At 40.3% G+C, this 14899-nt stretch overlaps 1 protein-coding gene across 3 annotated transcripts; it reads left to right on the forward strand.

The window, feature by feature from the left end:
* Positions 1-1395: 1395 nt before the first annotated feature.
* On the forward strand, positions 1396-8956 carry flad1 (flavin adenine dinucleotide synthetase 1). Of its 3 annotated transcripts, none has more exons than XM_073485348.1 (11): positions 1396-1479; positions 2465-2537; positions 3407-3575; positions 4082-4459; positions 5688-5801; positions 5893-6160; positions 6502-6649; positions 6972-7070; positions 7246-7435; positions 8424-8497; positions 8587-8956. In XM_073485348.1, the coding sequence occupies exons 2-11, from the start codon at positions 2530-2532 to the stop codon at positions 8720-8722; spliced, it is 1584 nt and encodes a 527-aa protein (XP_073341449.1). In that variant the 5' UTR covers positions 1396-1479; positions 2465-2529; the 3' UTR covers positions 8723-8956. The 3 variants fall into 3 exon arrangements, with proteins under 3 accessions (XP_073341449.1, XP_073341448.1, XP_073341450.1); XM_073485347.1 differs by having other exon boundaries at positions 1450-1601; XM_073485349.1 differs by lacking the exon at positions 1396-1479 and adding an exon at positions 1533-1601 and having other exon boundaries at positions 2470-2537; positions 8587-8820.
* Positions 8957-14899: the final 5943 nt, after the last annotated feature.

Genomic DNA, 14899 nt, shown 5'->3' on the forward strand with positions numbered 1-14899 from the left:
TTTATGTGTAGTCTTAATAATTACTTATTTTCACAGTCTTATATTTCATTAGTTTTATGACAAAATGCAACTTTCTCAGGTCAAAAAAATATCTTTTAAATTGACAAACATTATATGTGACGTTCATGGCGATAATCATCTACCCCTTATAAAAATATACATTTTTAATTATTGGGCTATTTGTAAAGCATACAGCAACAACCAGCTTCCAGTTTATTAGGTACACTTAGCTAAAAGTCATGTAGCCTGACAGTCCTGCTAAAAATCATAAAGGTTATCTTGTTCAGTTTTTGTTGAAACTGTTTTAGAGAGGTGTTGGTTCAACAAGAGTCAAAATTATTAAATATATTGACATATTATCTCATAAGAACTTACTATAATGGGTATGTTTTTTCGTATTATATTATTTTTCCTAACTTCCTTCTATTTCCTGGCAGGAAAGAGCCTGCATATAACTTTATTTGCTGAAGTATTTGCAATATTTAAAGGGGCACTATGTGGTGTTGGTGAAGAAATTCAAACATTTATTTGAATATTTACAGTATTAATGAGGTCATAATACAAACTCAGAAATATTGATATTTTCCATAACTGAATCAACAAGTGGTTCTCAGAGGAAAATAAGATCCCCAGAACACCGTTTGAAGCTAGAATGGTGGCAGGGTCCGCCACATGTAAATAAAGTAAAACAGTATGAAACCCTGTTGTCCTTTAAGGTCAGTTTGTTTATACAATTTATTCAGTCATGAAAACAAAGAGTTTGTTTATTTAGTTTGTTTAGGCATAAGAAAGTGCACCTTTAAGAAAAAATATCATATAATGAGGTTAACATGATGGAAATGTTATATTACACTTAAATGTTCAGGCAGCCTAAAAATAATTGCTTGAGTGGACAGTTTGGAGCTTTCTGAGTGGTCTGAGTTTCTTGTCATTAATAACACCACCCTTTAGAAGTTAACATAACCCGGTTGCATCTGCGCCACCCATAGGCAAGAAAACTAAGAGCAGCAGCAGTTTAGTCAGCGGTGATTTGGGGTCAATCATCGGGTATCGACTCCTCCAGCCAGCAGAGGCAGACCACTTACAGTACAGTAACCTCGGCATCTCTTGAGCTGAAGCAAAGAAGTGGTGTCTCTGCAGCTGTTAGCATCATGCTACCCGAGTGGAGCATGGTGTAAAGTGTCAACTCGTAGACAGACGACTAGTCGGTACCATTAGATTAGCATCTATCGTATTTATTTTGGCCAAACGACATATTTCTCCGCAGTGTCTTTGTTGATCGTAGCTCAGTTGCCTCTGTTACTTCCGTGTATATAAAGAGGCAGACCCTTACGACCCGCCCTCCGTGAACGTGATTGGCTGTCGGACCTCTCCGGAAACCTTTTCTCATTTGTGATTGGACGGTACACGACATGTCTTTTGAATGACATGTCGTGTACCGTCGGTTACACACTTAGCGAGGACATATGCGGCTCTGGAGTAAGTTTCCTCCGGTTTGAAGAGTTTGGTTACCAAATGATATAAAGAGTACATTGCGTTTTTCACCACTGTATATTGTAGTGGAGATAATTCGGCATTATATCCAGAACATAAGCCGCTATGTAAGTGTAACTAACTTGAATGCTATGGCTTGTTTGTTGCTAATGCCCCCAACAAAGGTTTAAGTAAGCTAGCAAGGAGCCGTGCCAGATATAACTGCTAGCTAATACTTGTCGTAGAAGTAGCCACTTGACGCTGTCGACTGATATTAATCCAGCTTGAGTAGTATTTATGAAGGATAACGAATGTGCATGAGGGTCATTTTCTATTTCGTCACGTTATTTAACGTTAACGTACTGTGTTGCGCAACACAGTGCTGTCTAGTGAGGATAGTAGCAAACTCTTATCTGTGCTTTCCTAGGATACACACGACGTGAAGGTTAAAAGTTAACACACAGAAACAGCTGTAACTACCAGTGGATGAACATGTCCTCCGCTGATACTGCCTGTATGTCGACGTTGCCTACTGTGACCGCTGTACTCAGTTGGCAGTTGTCCATTAAACCTTTGGTCCTTTTTCTACCTCCTCTCAGTTCCTCTCATAGCTTGAAAAGTTTCTTTCCTGCTTGTTCATACAACATAATTTCTTCACTTCTATCAGCATGTTTAAGCACTGTCTGCTTCTCCAACTCACAGACAGACAACACTTGCAATGTCAACAGCTTACAGCTTGGCTGTCATAATAAGGTGTATCAATGTCATTAATGTTGGATGACAAATATAAATATTTTTTCTATATATAAAATTGAATTGCAATCATCCAAGCGCAATTATCTTTAATACAACTCATCATTACTTCTATCAACTTCTTCTTAATGATAAGTCATTGTTGTTTTTTTGCCTGCCTGACATGATTCATTCTTCTTTTCCCCTTCATTGTTTTTCTGTCTCTCTCTAATCTGTTGTTTCTTGTCTCTCTTCCAAGACCAGTTATGAAGAAGAGGGCCTGAACCGGAATGAAACATTTGGGATACTCCACATGGATTCTTCATGTTGATGTAAGATTCAAAGGGAACTTTAGAGATCCTCACAAGCATAATACATCATCAGAGAAGCAATAAAAAGTTTATCGAGAGAACACACTAAAATGTGGGATACTTTGTATTTTGCTATGTATTATGATAGAGTTGCTGTTGACCGGGGAGATTTGTGGATTTCTTTGTTATTGATATCTGAACCGTTGCCAAAATAGAAAATAATATGGTTGCCACTTTTAGTCACCTTACATTTTGGTTAATTAAGATACTATGCTATTATATGTCAAAATGTGACATGAAAAAAATGTTTATTAGCTTTATTACAGTAACTAAACAAAATTATGTGTAGCTTGTCTGGCCCTGTAGTTCTCAGGATGAGCTCTCTTAAGCTAGTAAACCTGATGTGTCACGATAATTCCTCCCTGCCTCCATGGACTTCACAAATGTCCTTTTGTATTTTTGTTCAGGGTAATCTGTTTTTTTTGTCAGATGAATCTAAATTACACATTTGTTTGTGATGTTGATGCGTTACTCGCCTGTAGGTACGCTTGATTACGCAGCGTTGGCACAAATAGAAATATTTAAATACCACTCAAAACAATTTTTTAAAATGTATTAATTTTAGGGTGTCATGTTTTATTGTTTGCTGTCCTTGTTTTTTTAAGTAAAAAAGTTTTTGCTGCTGATGACAACCAAAGGCACAGAATTGATTGCCAGTTCTCAAAATGGTTTCTAATGTTAATTTGGCAACTGTTACTGTTTAGCCCTACTGAACAGATGTATTATATGCAGTTCAGACGTCCAAATTAAAACTTGAGAGCAAAATGTACATGCAGAAAGTGCAAATGCTTTGTGAACAGTGTGGATAGCATTTTTCTTTTGCCTTCTAGCCGTGCTTTTCCCATGCTGAGTAGAGGAGTGGTGCGTGTGAGGAGACTGGCGGCTCAACTCTGTGAAGCAAACATGTCCACACTCCACCAGGGCTCCAATCCGTCCTCTGCAGCCAACGGGGAAGCCCCCACTGCAGCCATTCTCATCATTGGAGATGAGATACTCAAGGTGATTTAGACATCATGGATACTTGTGGTTTGTTAGACTTTTGATCTGTATTTGTGTGATTCATATAATCCCTGACAATCCTTGAAACAATCCTTGAACAAACAAAGCTTTTGTGGATTTGAGAAAATGAAAATAATAAATAAATCTGTATGATTTCATGAATATATACATTCTAACATACCCCCCTAATTCATCAGTATGCCTCAGCTCTCTGGACCGCCTCAGGAAAATCCTGCGATGGTTATTTGATGTGGCACCAGTGCTCGGTTTTAAAATGACAAGTTCACCATTATTTCTTGGCTTGACATGATCATGATTTAAACATGAAGTCTTTGGCTTTGTCCAATGCCATGTCTGACCCTCAAAACATGCTCACTGTGAGACATTGAAATGTCATCAAGTAAGACCTTGGAGCCATTGATAAGTCCTTGACTGTAACATTCAACTGAGGGTGGAAATACAAAATTGAAACTAAAACTAATGTCTTCATGTTCTTTGTCTCCCAGGGCCACACGTTGGACACCAACAGTGCCTTTCTGACACGAGCACTAAGGAAGCTTGGAGTGTCTGTGCAGCGCATAACGGTCATACCAGACGTACAGGAGGTCATCGCCAAAGAGGTGGCCCTCCTTTCACCTCAGTTCACACACCTTATCACCTCAGGCGGCATAGGCCCCACCCATGACGACGTCACCTTTGAGAGCGTCGCCATGGCATTCCAGGAGGAGTTACATCCCCACCCTGAGCTCTCCCGGCTGGTCGAGGAATTCTTTGGGGTGGCGGATAAGAACAGTGCTGCTATGAAGCTGGCCATGGTGCCTCGCTCAGCCAAACTCAACTATGGAACTGACCCTCAGACCGGACAACTGCTCCGCTACCCACTGGTGAGTGAACACAGGACTGACGGAGATTAAGTTAGTGCCTTCATCAAGCTGCAGTTGTTAAAAGCTGTGGATCCATGTTGTTGTAAAAAATCTAATTACACAGACACTATAAAAGATCGGTACACTCCACCTACTCACTGACTCCCTGCAGTCTTTGTTAAAATTGATGTCCCAAATATCTGCTGTGCTGTGTATTACCATTTCAGTAGGCTTTTTGGGACGAATAAAACTTGTTTAGCTGACACAACTCTCAGGTAGATGTTCCCCCTCACAGTCACATAATGTTCTGTCTGTTCCATCCTATTCTGGGGTTATTTTAGAAGACAGATTGCAACATCGACTGCTAACCAGACACGGCAGGAGTGAAAAGCGGATGCTCCTAGTGGGCAAAATGATTACAATGAACATGTGCAGAAAACAGCAGAGTAAGGAATTCACATCTGCAAGTATTTGTGCAGCAGTTTCAGTTCAAGTTCAAACACAACATATTTTTCCTTAATAAAGATCAGATTCCTGTATGCTTAACATCAGAGTACTTATGATTATATTTATACTGAACATTTTCAAGTAAACATTTACATCAAACAAATATGTATTTACCTAGAATTAAAACAAGTCTTAAGTGCTAGTAATTAAATAACTTAGCTACAGCACATAAATATGTGTATTGACTCTATTTATTAAAACAGTAGGCTATCCTAAACATAACACTAACTTTACCATAACACACTCAGAATGTGATTCACAAGGGGCCCTGCCCTCCCTGAGTCAGACAGACTGAAGTAATCAGATCAGACAGAAAACAATTGACTGCTCTGGTCAAATCTAAGGAGAAATCACATCTTTCAAGTAGAATAAAAGAGCTGTACAGCAACTGACGGACAAATTGGCACAATGTCAACTTTATATCAATATGACTCTATAGACATACTAAATAGAAGTTAGACGTGTTGACAGGTTATAAAATGGTGTAGTAACAAGCACAGTAAGGTTCACCCAAAAATGAACATTTTTGAAATGTTTTGTGGACTACGAAACTTCACCCGACTTTCCATCAGCATGAGGGTGTGTAGATAACTACTGAATTCCTTAAAATGCATGTTATTAGAAGTATTGGTTGTTTTACCTGAAACAGAAATTCACACAGAACCATCAAGGTTTAGGAGAACACTGACTGTAGGGCCCATATGATCTCTCAGTATATAATGTGTTTACCTGCTCCTCTCAGGTCAGTGTGCGTAACGTGTTTATCTTTCCTGGGATCCCTTCTCTGATGGAGAGGGCCTTCAATGGGCTGGAGCACCTATTTGCTGGATCTGGGACCACATTTCATTCTCGTGAGGTAGCACTACGACCATACCTATCATTTAAAATCCATCTTAATACTGTGTTTTGATAGCATGAGCGAGCTAACCAAATAATCTTTGCATTAGGTGTTTGTGGATGCTGATGAGGCAGAGATTGCCCCTGTGCTGACCAAACTGCAGGCTTGTTGGGGCCGGAAGGTGGCTCTTGGCTCCTACCCTGACTGGTTGAGCAACTATCACAGAGTCAGGCTGGTCCTGGACTCCGATAGCCAGGAGGAGGTGGACAAAGCCCGGGCACAGCTGCTAGACGAGCTGCCCAAGGGGAGCGTGGTGCCCTTGGTGACTGACCCGGTGTCCATCGCCACTGCTGAGGTGTACACACTGGCCAACAGCGGTGAGGGGAAGACAGAAGGTGGTGGAAGATAAAAGTTAAACTATGTCAAGTCAATATAAAGTGAATATTGCAGAGAACTAAACCCAGGCAGTGGGACCTATAAAGGAAGCAAAAAGATTAAAGTAATAATCGCCATAAAATCATAGTAGATAATAAAAACGAATATAACTGGCATGAGACTGAGAAGGGAATCGAGCATCAATAAAATAAGACCAAGAACAAGCAGATATTTTTACTCTGAATTTGACATCAGAATGAAGCATAATTTATATCATAACTAACAAAATGTAACCACATTCAGTGTAAAACGACCTCTCACTGTGGATTTCATTTTGCCACAGGCACACCGCTGGGTGAGAAAGTTATGTCTGCGCTGAAAACGATAGAGGCTTCACTGGATCAGTATTCGACAGAGCAAGTCTGCGTCGGCTTCAACGGGGGCAAAGACTGCACGGCGCTGCTGCATCTCTACTACGCAGCACTGAAACGGTAACAGGAGGGGAGAGGACACTTATTGAGACAATTAGGACGTTTTGAGGTAGGAATGATTTAATCAGGACAAAACAAAATGACCTTAGAGAGAAAAGATGAAAGGGAGACTTAAATTAAAAACATAATGATGCCACTTCTGCACAGCGGGGTGTCACAGCGAGAAGCAGAAGAAGAAAATGAGTTCAGGAACAGCTAGAGAAAGATCCTGGACAAGACTGACTGCCGTTTAGAATTTGCTTGTCCTGTATTTAACTTATTTATCTTTATTTTTTATAATCCATTTCAGTCTCTTTCTCTGTCTCTCTCCTGTCACTCTCAGGCGGTGTCCAGATGGTAAAGACAAGTTGAAAGCTCTGTATATCCGTATTGTCTCTCCGTTCCCAGAAATGGAGAGATTCCTTCAGGACACGATAAAAAGGTGAACCATACTGCATACTGTTAATGGAGAAATGTCAGCTTATAGTTTTTTTGCTGATTTATTTTATGTATTTTAATACTTAACAGGTGATAGCAGCCCAAGTAGTTGTGCTTCTCTTGTATCTTGTCTCTTGTCCCGGTCCTCACCTCATTATTTGGCGACATGTCTCCCACAGATATGACCTGGAGATTTTCTCTGTGGAGGGCAGTATACGGCAGGCTCTGTGCGAGGTGCAGGAGAGGAAGCCGGAGCTGAAGGCCGTCCTGATGGGGACCAGGAGGAGTGATCCCTACTCACACACACTCACCCCCATGTGTCCCACTGACCCCGGCTGGCCAGACTACATGAGAGTCAACCCGTTACTAGTGAGACATGCAAATTACATAGATATGCGTTTGCGTTATCTCTGCGTTCTCTTTTTATTTTTGTCAATCCTGTGGGTACAAAGCACAATATCACAATGACCTTAAAATCAACCATCAGTGAATTCATAGTAAACCAAAAAAACACACATTCAACTCAGGTATCAGTTCTACATCGAGGTTAACCTCACCTGTTTTTTTTGTTGTTTTTTTTATCTTAAGAGCACCTGCAGTCATTAATTATAGAAACAACAACCAAGCAGTCTTTCAGTTTCCCCACATTTTTAAAGCGACTGTGAGCGAAACTGCCTTTTGACTGGTAATACAAATTTGTTTTCACTGCTGCAGCCATGCAATTTCCTCTTGTTACACTTAATGTTATTTGTCATCTTGACTGAAGTTCCATAGTGCAGATCTACAGGAGTGTGAACGAAATATCTTAACACCTGCACAGTTTAACGCATGCCAACAGCCCCGCAGTAATACTGCATTAGTGAAGCTTTAAATGATGTTATGAATATTTTGTACCCAATATTTTGCCGCTCTCTCACACACAAATAGCAGGTACACCTGAGCAATACAATTCCAATTTAACTGCAAAACAAATTATTGATTTGAGTCAACACCTGTGTGACACATTTTCAACAAATATTAAACATTAAAAGCTTCACATGACAGAAGTTATTGTAGGTGTGTTGTGCTGATCGGATGACGTGTAGGTTTTTCTGTGAAGAATAGACGCATGTGAGCAGAAACAAAACTTCACCTGCTTTATTGTAGATTTGTTAATGTGTTAGAAATGGCTCGGGTCGTACTGTGACAGCCGCAATGGTACATGTGATGCATATAGGCGGATGCTGAGCAGTTGACCTCATTGTACGGTAATTTATGCGTGTGCATCTCAAAGGAATCCACAGAGGACTAGTTCCTCTAGATTAAGGTGATCATGAATCAGTCACACACCGGTTAAACTTGTCTCTCAACACGACAGGACTGGACGTATCATGACATCTGGTCGTTCTTGAGGACGTTATATGTGCCCTACTGTATTCTCTATGATAAAGGGTAAGAATAACTCAATCTTTTCCACATTCTGTACACTCCACAGCTTAAGTACTGATTTCTCGGTGTGAAACCTCTCTATCGACCTGCAGGTACACTTCACTGGGCAGCATGGACAACACCTGTCGGAACACGGCCCTTCAGATGGTAGATGGGAGGGGGGTGACCAGATACAGGCCGGCCTACCTCCTGGAGAACGAAGAAGAGGAGAGAAACTCCCGCGCCTGATGTAGTCTCACTTCTCGTTGCATCACCTGTTGCTGATAAGAGACTTTCAGATCATCCCCCCCTGCGCACAAATAACTCTGGAAAAACAACACAGACATTTTTTATCAAGTCTACATGTGAATATCTGTAGAAAGAGATGAAGGAAGCCTCTGCGTGTTTTATTTGTGTATACGTGTGCGTCCAAAGTAATGGCTCTCTGTGCTGTTGAATAAAACATCAATCCGTGTCATCTTTTTCCATTGTCATGTTGCTATTTTAAGAGGAGTCTCGCATACAGATGGCAGCGAGCAGGGCTTCGATATTGCTCTTGATTTATCTTATTCATGAATCCATTTGTCTTGTTTCTAAATCCAATAAGAACAATCTGCCCGGTAAGACAGCCTGTATCAGAATGTATTAGCAAATAATGTGAAAAGCTTTTTCTGTCGAGGTGAGAAAATCAGGTTTTTAAGAGAGTGAGTGTGCAGCAGCACGGACGGATAGTGAAGGTCAACCAGCAGGCTCTGTATCGATCATGTGTGTCTCACGCTGAATGTCCATAATCACAGACTTTACAGCAGCGCGTTTAACTGAGCATCTCCTCCACCCTGGTGCTGCAGTTCTCCCCGCGCACCTCACGGGCGCGTTGTTCTCACTTTTTTTTCCATTTAGCACCCGTGATTACAAAAAAAAATTACCTCCTCTGTTTCCAGACATGATTGAATCCAGGCTCATCGATCCGCCCTCTCCCTCTCTCTCTTTCTCTCTTTCCCCGCCTGGAGATTAGTCAACGCCGCGCAGCGAGGATCGATACCGGCCGATCTAATAAAGCGGGTCGCTTACGAGGCCACCGCGGGGTTGCACACACTGTTACACCAGCAATTACCACCTCCAGCCCGGGGCCCCCCTCCCCTCAGACCCCCTGACTTATCTGTCCGGGCTTCACGGCTTGCTTGATTTATTAATAATAACAGTAATAAAAGAGGCAATGAACAGAGGCTTCATAATCACAGCAGAAATGTAATGGTGTGTGGTTTGTTGGGGCGGTAAAAACACCGGGACATTGTCTGGAATGATGATATTTGTGTGGAAGAAAATTAGATTCCTGTAGACCGACTGTGTCTGAGGCTGCTCACTTTGTTACTCTAACTTTGTCTTACTCCCAGAAATGATTTGTTGTTTAATATATTAATAAAGTTGAGTATTCTAAACTTATTTCTAAGGAGTTTATTGAAACTTTCTAGTTGTGTAGCTGCTGTAATGTCATTTCATTATTGGTTACATCAACCTACAGTATGCTACAATGTGCTCATCGTTCACGTTACTTTTATAGGCTAGTGCTCTTTATCATGTTTTTGATGGTATTTCAAGATTACATTTTGATCTCCCCTAAAGGTTCCTGTAATGTGACTAAAAGTTCTGCATACGTTATGTGAAGGTGATGCAAAGACCAAAAAATAACATAGGTTGATTTCCTAAAGGTTCTGAAAACATTCAGGGAACGTAGTGACCGTCTTATAATTATGGTAGCCTAAAGTTTCTCTGAACGTCCTAAATGTTCCCTCAGAGTCTGCCAGATAACGTCCCCCTGTCCTTTGACCTCTGGTAACATTCTGAGAACATCTTCAAAACATCCAGGGACTGTAGTGTAGAGACCTTAAAGTAACGATCCAGTAAATGTTCCCAGAATGTTTCCTGAAAGTCCACAAAATAACGTTCCCCTTTTCTTGTGACCTCTGGTAACATTCTGGGAATGTGATGAAAAATACCTAAATAAGACCAAAAGTAGAACATTATAGGATGGTTCCCTAATGGTTCCTTTAACATTACTAAAGGTTCTTAAAATATTTGGGGACTGTAATGTAAAGACTTTATAATATTGATCCTGTAAATGTTTCTCACCTGAATGTTCCCTGAAAGTCTGCCAAATAACGCCCCCCTGTCCTTTGACCTCTAAAAAAAGGACATTAGCCTATAGGTTTGTTTCTTAATGGTTCCTGTAATGTTACTAAAAGTTCTGATAACATTCAGGGAACATAGTGTAGAACCCTAGAGGGAACGTCTAACAGTAATGGGCCTCTAAACGTTTCCAGAACATCCTGAGTGTTCCCCTAAAGTCCGCCAAGTAATATCCCCTTACCCTTTGAGGTCCGGAAATGTTGAAGGAATGTTACGATGACAGCCGACATTTGACTGGATCCTACAGGCCTACAGAACAAACACAGAGACACGTCAGGAATGCTACCAAAGAGCGATTTCCTTCCCAAACCTCCAATATGAGTTCTTTTAAGTAACTGTTCAAGGCCCAAACAGGTATTTCAGTAAATAAAAGCAAAGATAAATAAAAAATGATGTAGCGTAACTTTGTGACATTTGCCAAGGAGGTTATGTTTCCCCCCGTGATCGTTTGTTTGTCAGTCGGTTGGTTTGTCAGCAGGATTACTCAAAAACTACTGAACTGATTTCCACTAAACTTGGATGGAGGATGAGTCTCAGCCCAGAATAGACCCCATCAACTTTTGGTGCGGATAAACAGACTGATCAAGGATTTTCTCTCACTTTCTTCCTTTAACATGATGAGATAAGGTATTTTTTGACATTTCCGTTGATTACTCAGGGAATTTTACTGTCTACACCTGTAAAATGCGGTAAAAGATCAGAATACTTCTTCCGCCCCTGTTTTTGGTAACACGACAGGCACGCAGGGACCCTAAATTGTTTGTGACATTTGGATGATATCTTTCTAAAGTTTATTACCTTCATCCTTCTGTTCCATCGTCTTCCACAGTTTCATCTTCACCCTCTTTCAGTTGTCACTCCATCACTCACACTTGCCAGTTTCATCCTTCATGTCTGTTTTGGCTTCACTACTGTATCCACCCTTCTTTCTACTGTAGTCATCACACCACCTCCTTCCTCGCTGCCTTCCCTGTGTGTTAAAACTCTGGATTTTTGTCATTCTTATGAATTTCAAAATGTTTTCATTTTGACCCGGAAGACTGAGTCAGAAAAAAAACATCTTGAGTGACACGGTGGGAGGAAACGGGTATTGACTAGGGGCCTAAAAGTGTCTGGACTAAAATGTTTTTTTTTGTGTGTGATCCTCAGCTGCATATTTATGAATATCTTATTTCTTTTTAATTTCACACTGCTGTGCTTTTGAAACAGCGTCTGTTTGAAATCGACAAAACTGCAAACAAAACATTCTGGAAATTGTGATACAGCAACTTTTGAGTCATTTGAGACAAAGTGGAAGAAACAGGAGTGGAAATAAAAGGTGGTTATTTTTTTTCCTCCTGTGCATATTCAAACTTAATTGGTTCTCCAAAGGCAGATTTTAGGTCAGCTGGTGGAAGTATGATCACCTCAGCCACTTAAGGTGATGTGAGGAAAAGAAGAACTGAGGTGATCAGTTACCTCCTCTGCATTAGGTCCATAACTCCTTGTTTCTCTGCTGATACACTCCAGTGTTTCTCTCAATATCTCCCAGGTGAGGCTTTAAGCTATAAGAGAACAGCTAACAGTGTTTGTGAAATGGACTCAGCATGACTTAAGATCACTTGGTGTGACTTTGTACAACAACATGTGACAAGCTTTGATATCGGAGCGAACGATCCATTTCAGATGGGAGCCTGCCTCGGTGTGTGTGTGATGCTTTTCTCTAAAGGAATATGTTCCTAATCCAATTCCTCAGCAGTTCCTGCAGTGTAAAACGAGACTTGAAGCAGCATGAGACAGCAATTCAGGCGGTGTCCTAGGAGGGATGCTTAACACAGAGGATGAATGGACACTCCGTTGTCAGAAAGCATCAGGAGAGAAGGGGGACCTTTGAGTCTATGCAAATTACCAACCCATCTGCATGTAAAGCCAATCGACCAGAACACGGGAAATAGGATGTTCAGTATCAAAGTGTCACACATTAAAAGTGGATGAAAGTAAGAGAGAAAGAAAGGAAGGGAGAAAGTGGGAGGGAGGACGAGGAAGGAGGCTGCCACGTGAAGTGTGACTGACTTAGCTCGTTTGTGTCTGGTTTTGGCGCGTTCAAATAAAAGCCGGTCTCATAATCCTAAGTTTGTCACAGCTCGCAGTCCGGTAGACACAACCAAGACCCCCCGCTCGTAGCCGCACACATGGGATGCATTCAGAAACGCCTTTCACACAGCGGGCTCGCTTTAATATAAAGGGGGCCAGGGTGTGTGAAGCTTCAGCCAGCATGCTGCAAACTGATGAGAAAAAAAAAAAAAAAAAGAAATCAGCTCAGCTCAACTCGACTGGAGCTCATTTGCACTCAACAGCCATAACTTAAACATAGTGCAGGGTGTTAGAGAGATGAGAGATGTTTAACACTGGAAAGGACCAGCCAATGTCAACTGATTCCTGTTTTTAAAGATTAGGACTGGATTTGATCCAGAAAGCACTCAGAAAGTCTGGCCATGACTTTCCCCAGGCCAATTTTATGTATGAGTCAATATAAAGTATCCTAAACCAGGCATGGAAATGATATTTATGTTCATTTTCTTCAGATGACATCTTGCTCATCTCTTTTTGGCACTTGCAACATTTATTTTGTGTCCTTGGGTTACTCTTTTGCACAAAATGAGAAATTAATGAATGTGAATAAGAAAACGTTGTCAACAAGGCATGTTGATATATCGCTAACCCTTTTTTGAAAGTTCTTGTGATAAGTGACCTTACAAGTCCTTATAAGATACTTATAAGCAGTAATACGACTATTCAGATGTTTATAATAACATAATAAACATGTTTACTGGTCGATTATAAGACATTTCTTAGCTCAAGAAATGCGTTAACAGTTTAAAGAGACTAAAGAACGTTAATAAAAACCTTTTGAATTTCTTGTAATTGTTTATAAGAGAATAATAAGCACATTTATTGAGTTTAAAGAACTTACCACGTCAATTTTAAACTTGTACTAAGCTTATTTGTTGCTTTATTAAGATTATAACGCATTTATTAGCACTTAACTATTCTTTTTGAAGCTACTGACTTGCTAGGGTAAATAAATTATAGCCATAGTTAACGGCTAATAAATTCAGAATAAAGTATGTATTAAACTTGATAAAGCAATAAAAGCTAAGTAAAGGTTTAACAATGATATAAAAGGTATGCTAGTTAAACTCATAAGACTTTCACCCAAAGGTTCACCCAAAAATGAAAATTCAGTCGTTTTCTACTCACTTTTACTGGGACAAAAAGTTTTGTCGTCATCAAAACATTTGTGGAGCTTCACAGCAAAACAGCGTTGCAGCATTCTCCGAAACAGTTGAGGTAGATGGGGACTTGTTTAAAAATTTTTTTTATAAAACAGTGGGAGGAAAAAACATAAAGTGACTCCATACTCCAAACGTCTGGTGTAATCCAAGCTCCAGAAGCCCCGAGATGCCAAATTGATTTGAAAAGATTTTATTTACACTCTTTTTTAAAAGCCAACATCTTCACTGTAGCTGCTGAGCTAAAAGTATTAGCGTGCAGTCAGTGCACAAACTCTAATGTGCAACGAGGTAGTAAATAACGACTAAATAATGAATCCATTTGGGCTTTTAGGGCTTTCAGAGAGTTGGATAATGCCTGACGAGCTATATGGAGCCATTTTATGTTTTTGTCCCCCCCGCCCCACAGTTTTTCAGTGTCCCCATCTACGTGAGTTGTTTAGAGACTTTTCATCAGCATGTGGGTGAGCAGATAATGACAGAATTTTCATTTCTGGGTGAACTTATCCTTTAAGCAGCCCATGAAGTACTAACAAGTGTCTCGTAAGTGCTTATGAATGTATCATAATATAACAATAAACGTGTTTATGATGCTATTATTAATGCTTATTTAGTATTATTAATGTTAGGACCTTTATATAAAGTGTGACTGTCAACTTATCTGTTGACTCTTGCTTGAGCTTAACACCATAACACCTAATGTGTGTTCTTTTCCTCCTTTGTCTGGTCCATCCACATTTATCACAGCTCTGTGCGACACACTGGAGGCGCCTGCTTTGTGAGCACACAGCAGAAATAATTACACTGTTGTACACAATGACGCCAATACGACATACAGACACGTATACGACAGACTTAATTTAGAAGAAACAAACTGTAAAAGTAAAAGAGTCACCTGGAAATTAAATAATAGACCGATTTATCAAGGCTACAAAGTGATTCAATGATAATCCTCCGAGGCTTTCCA

The sequence above is a fragment of the Pagrus major genome, chromosome 17 (assembly GCF_040436345.1).
Source record: "Pagrus major chromosome 17, Pma_NU_1.0".
NCBI classification, from domain to species: Eukaryota; Metazoa; Chordata; class Actinopteri; order Spariformes; family Sparidae; genus Pagrus; species Pagrus major.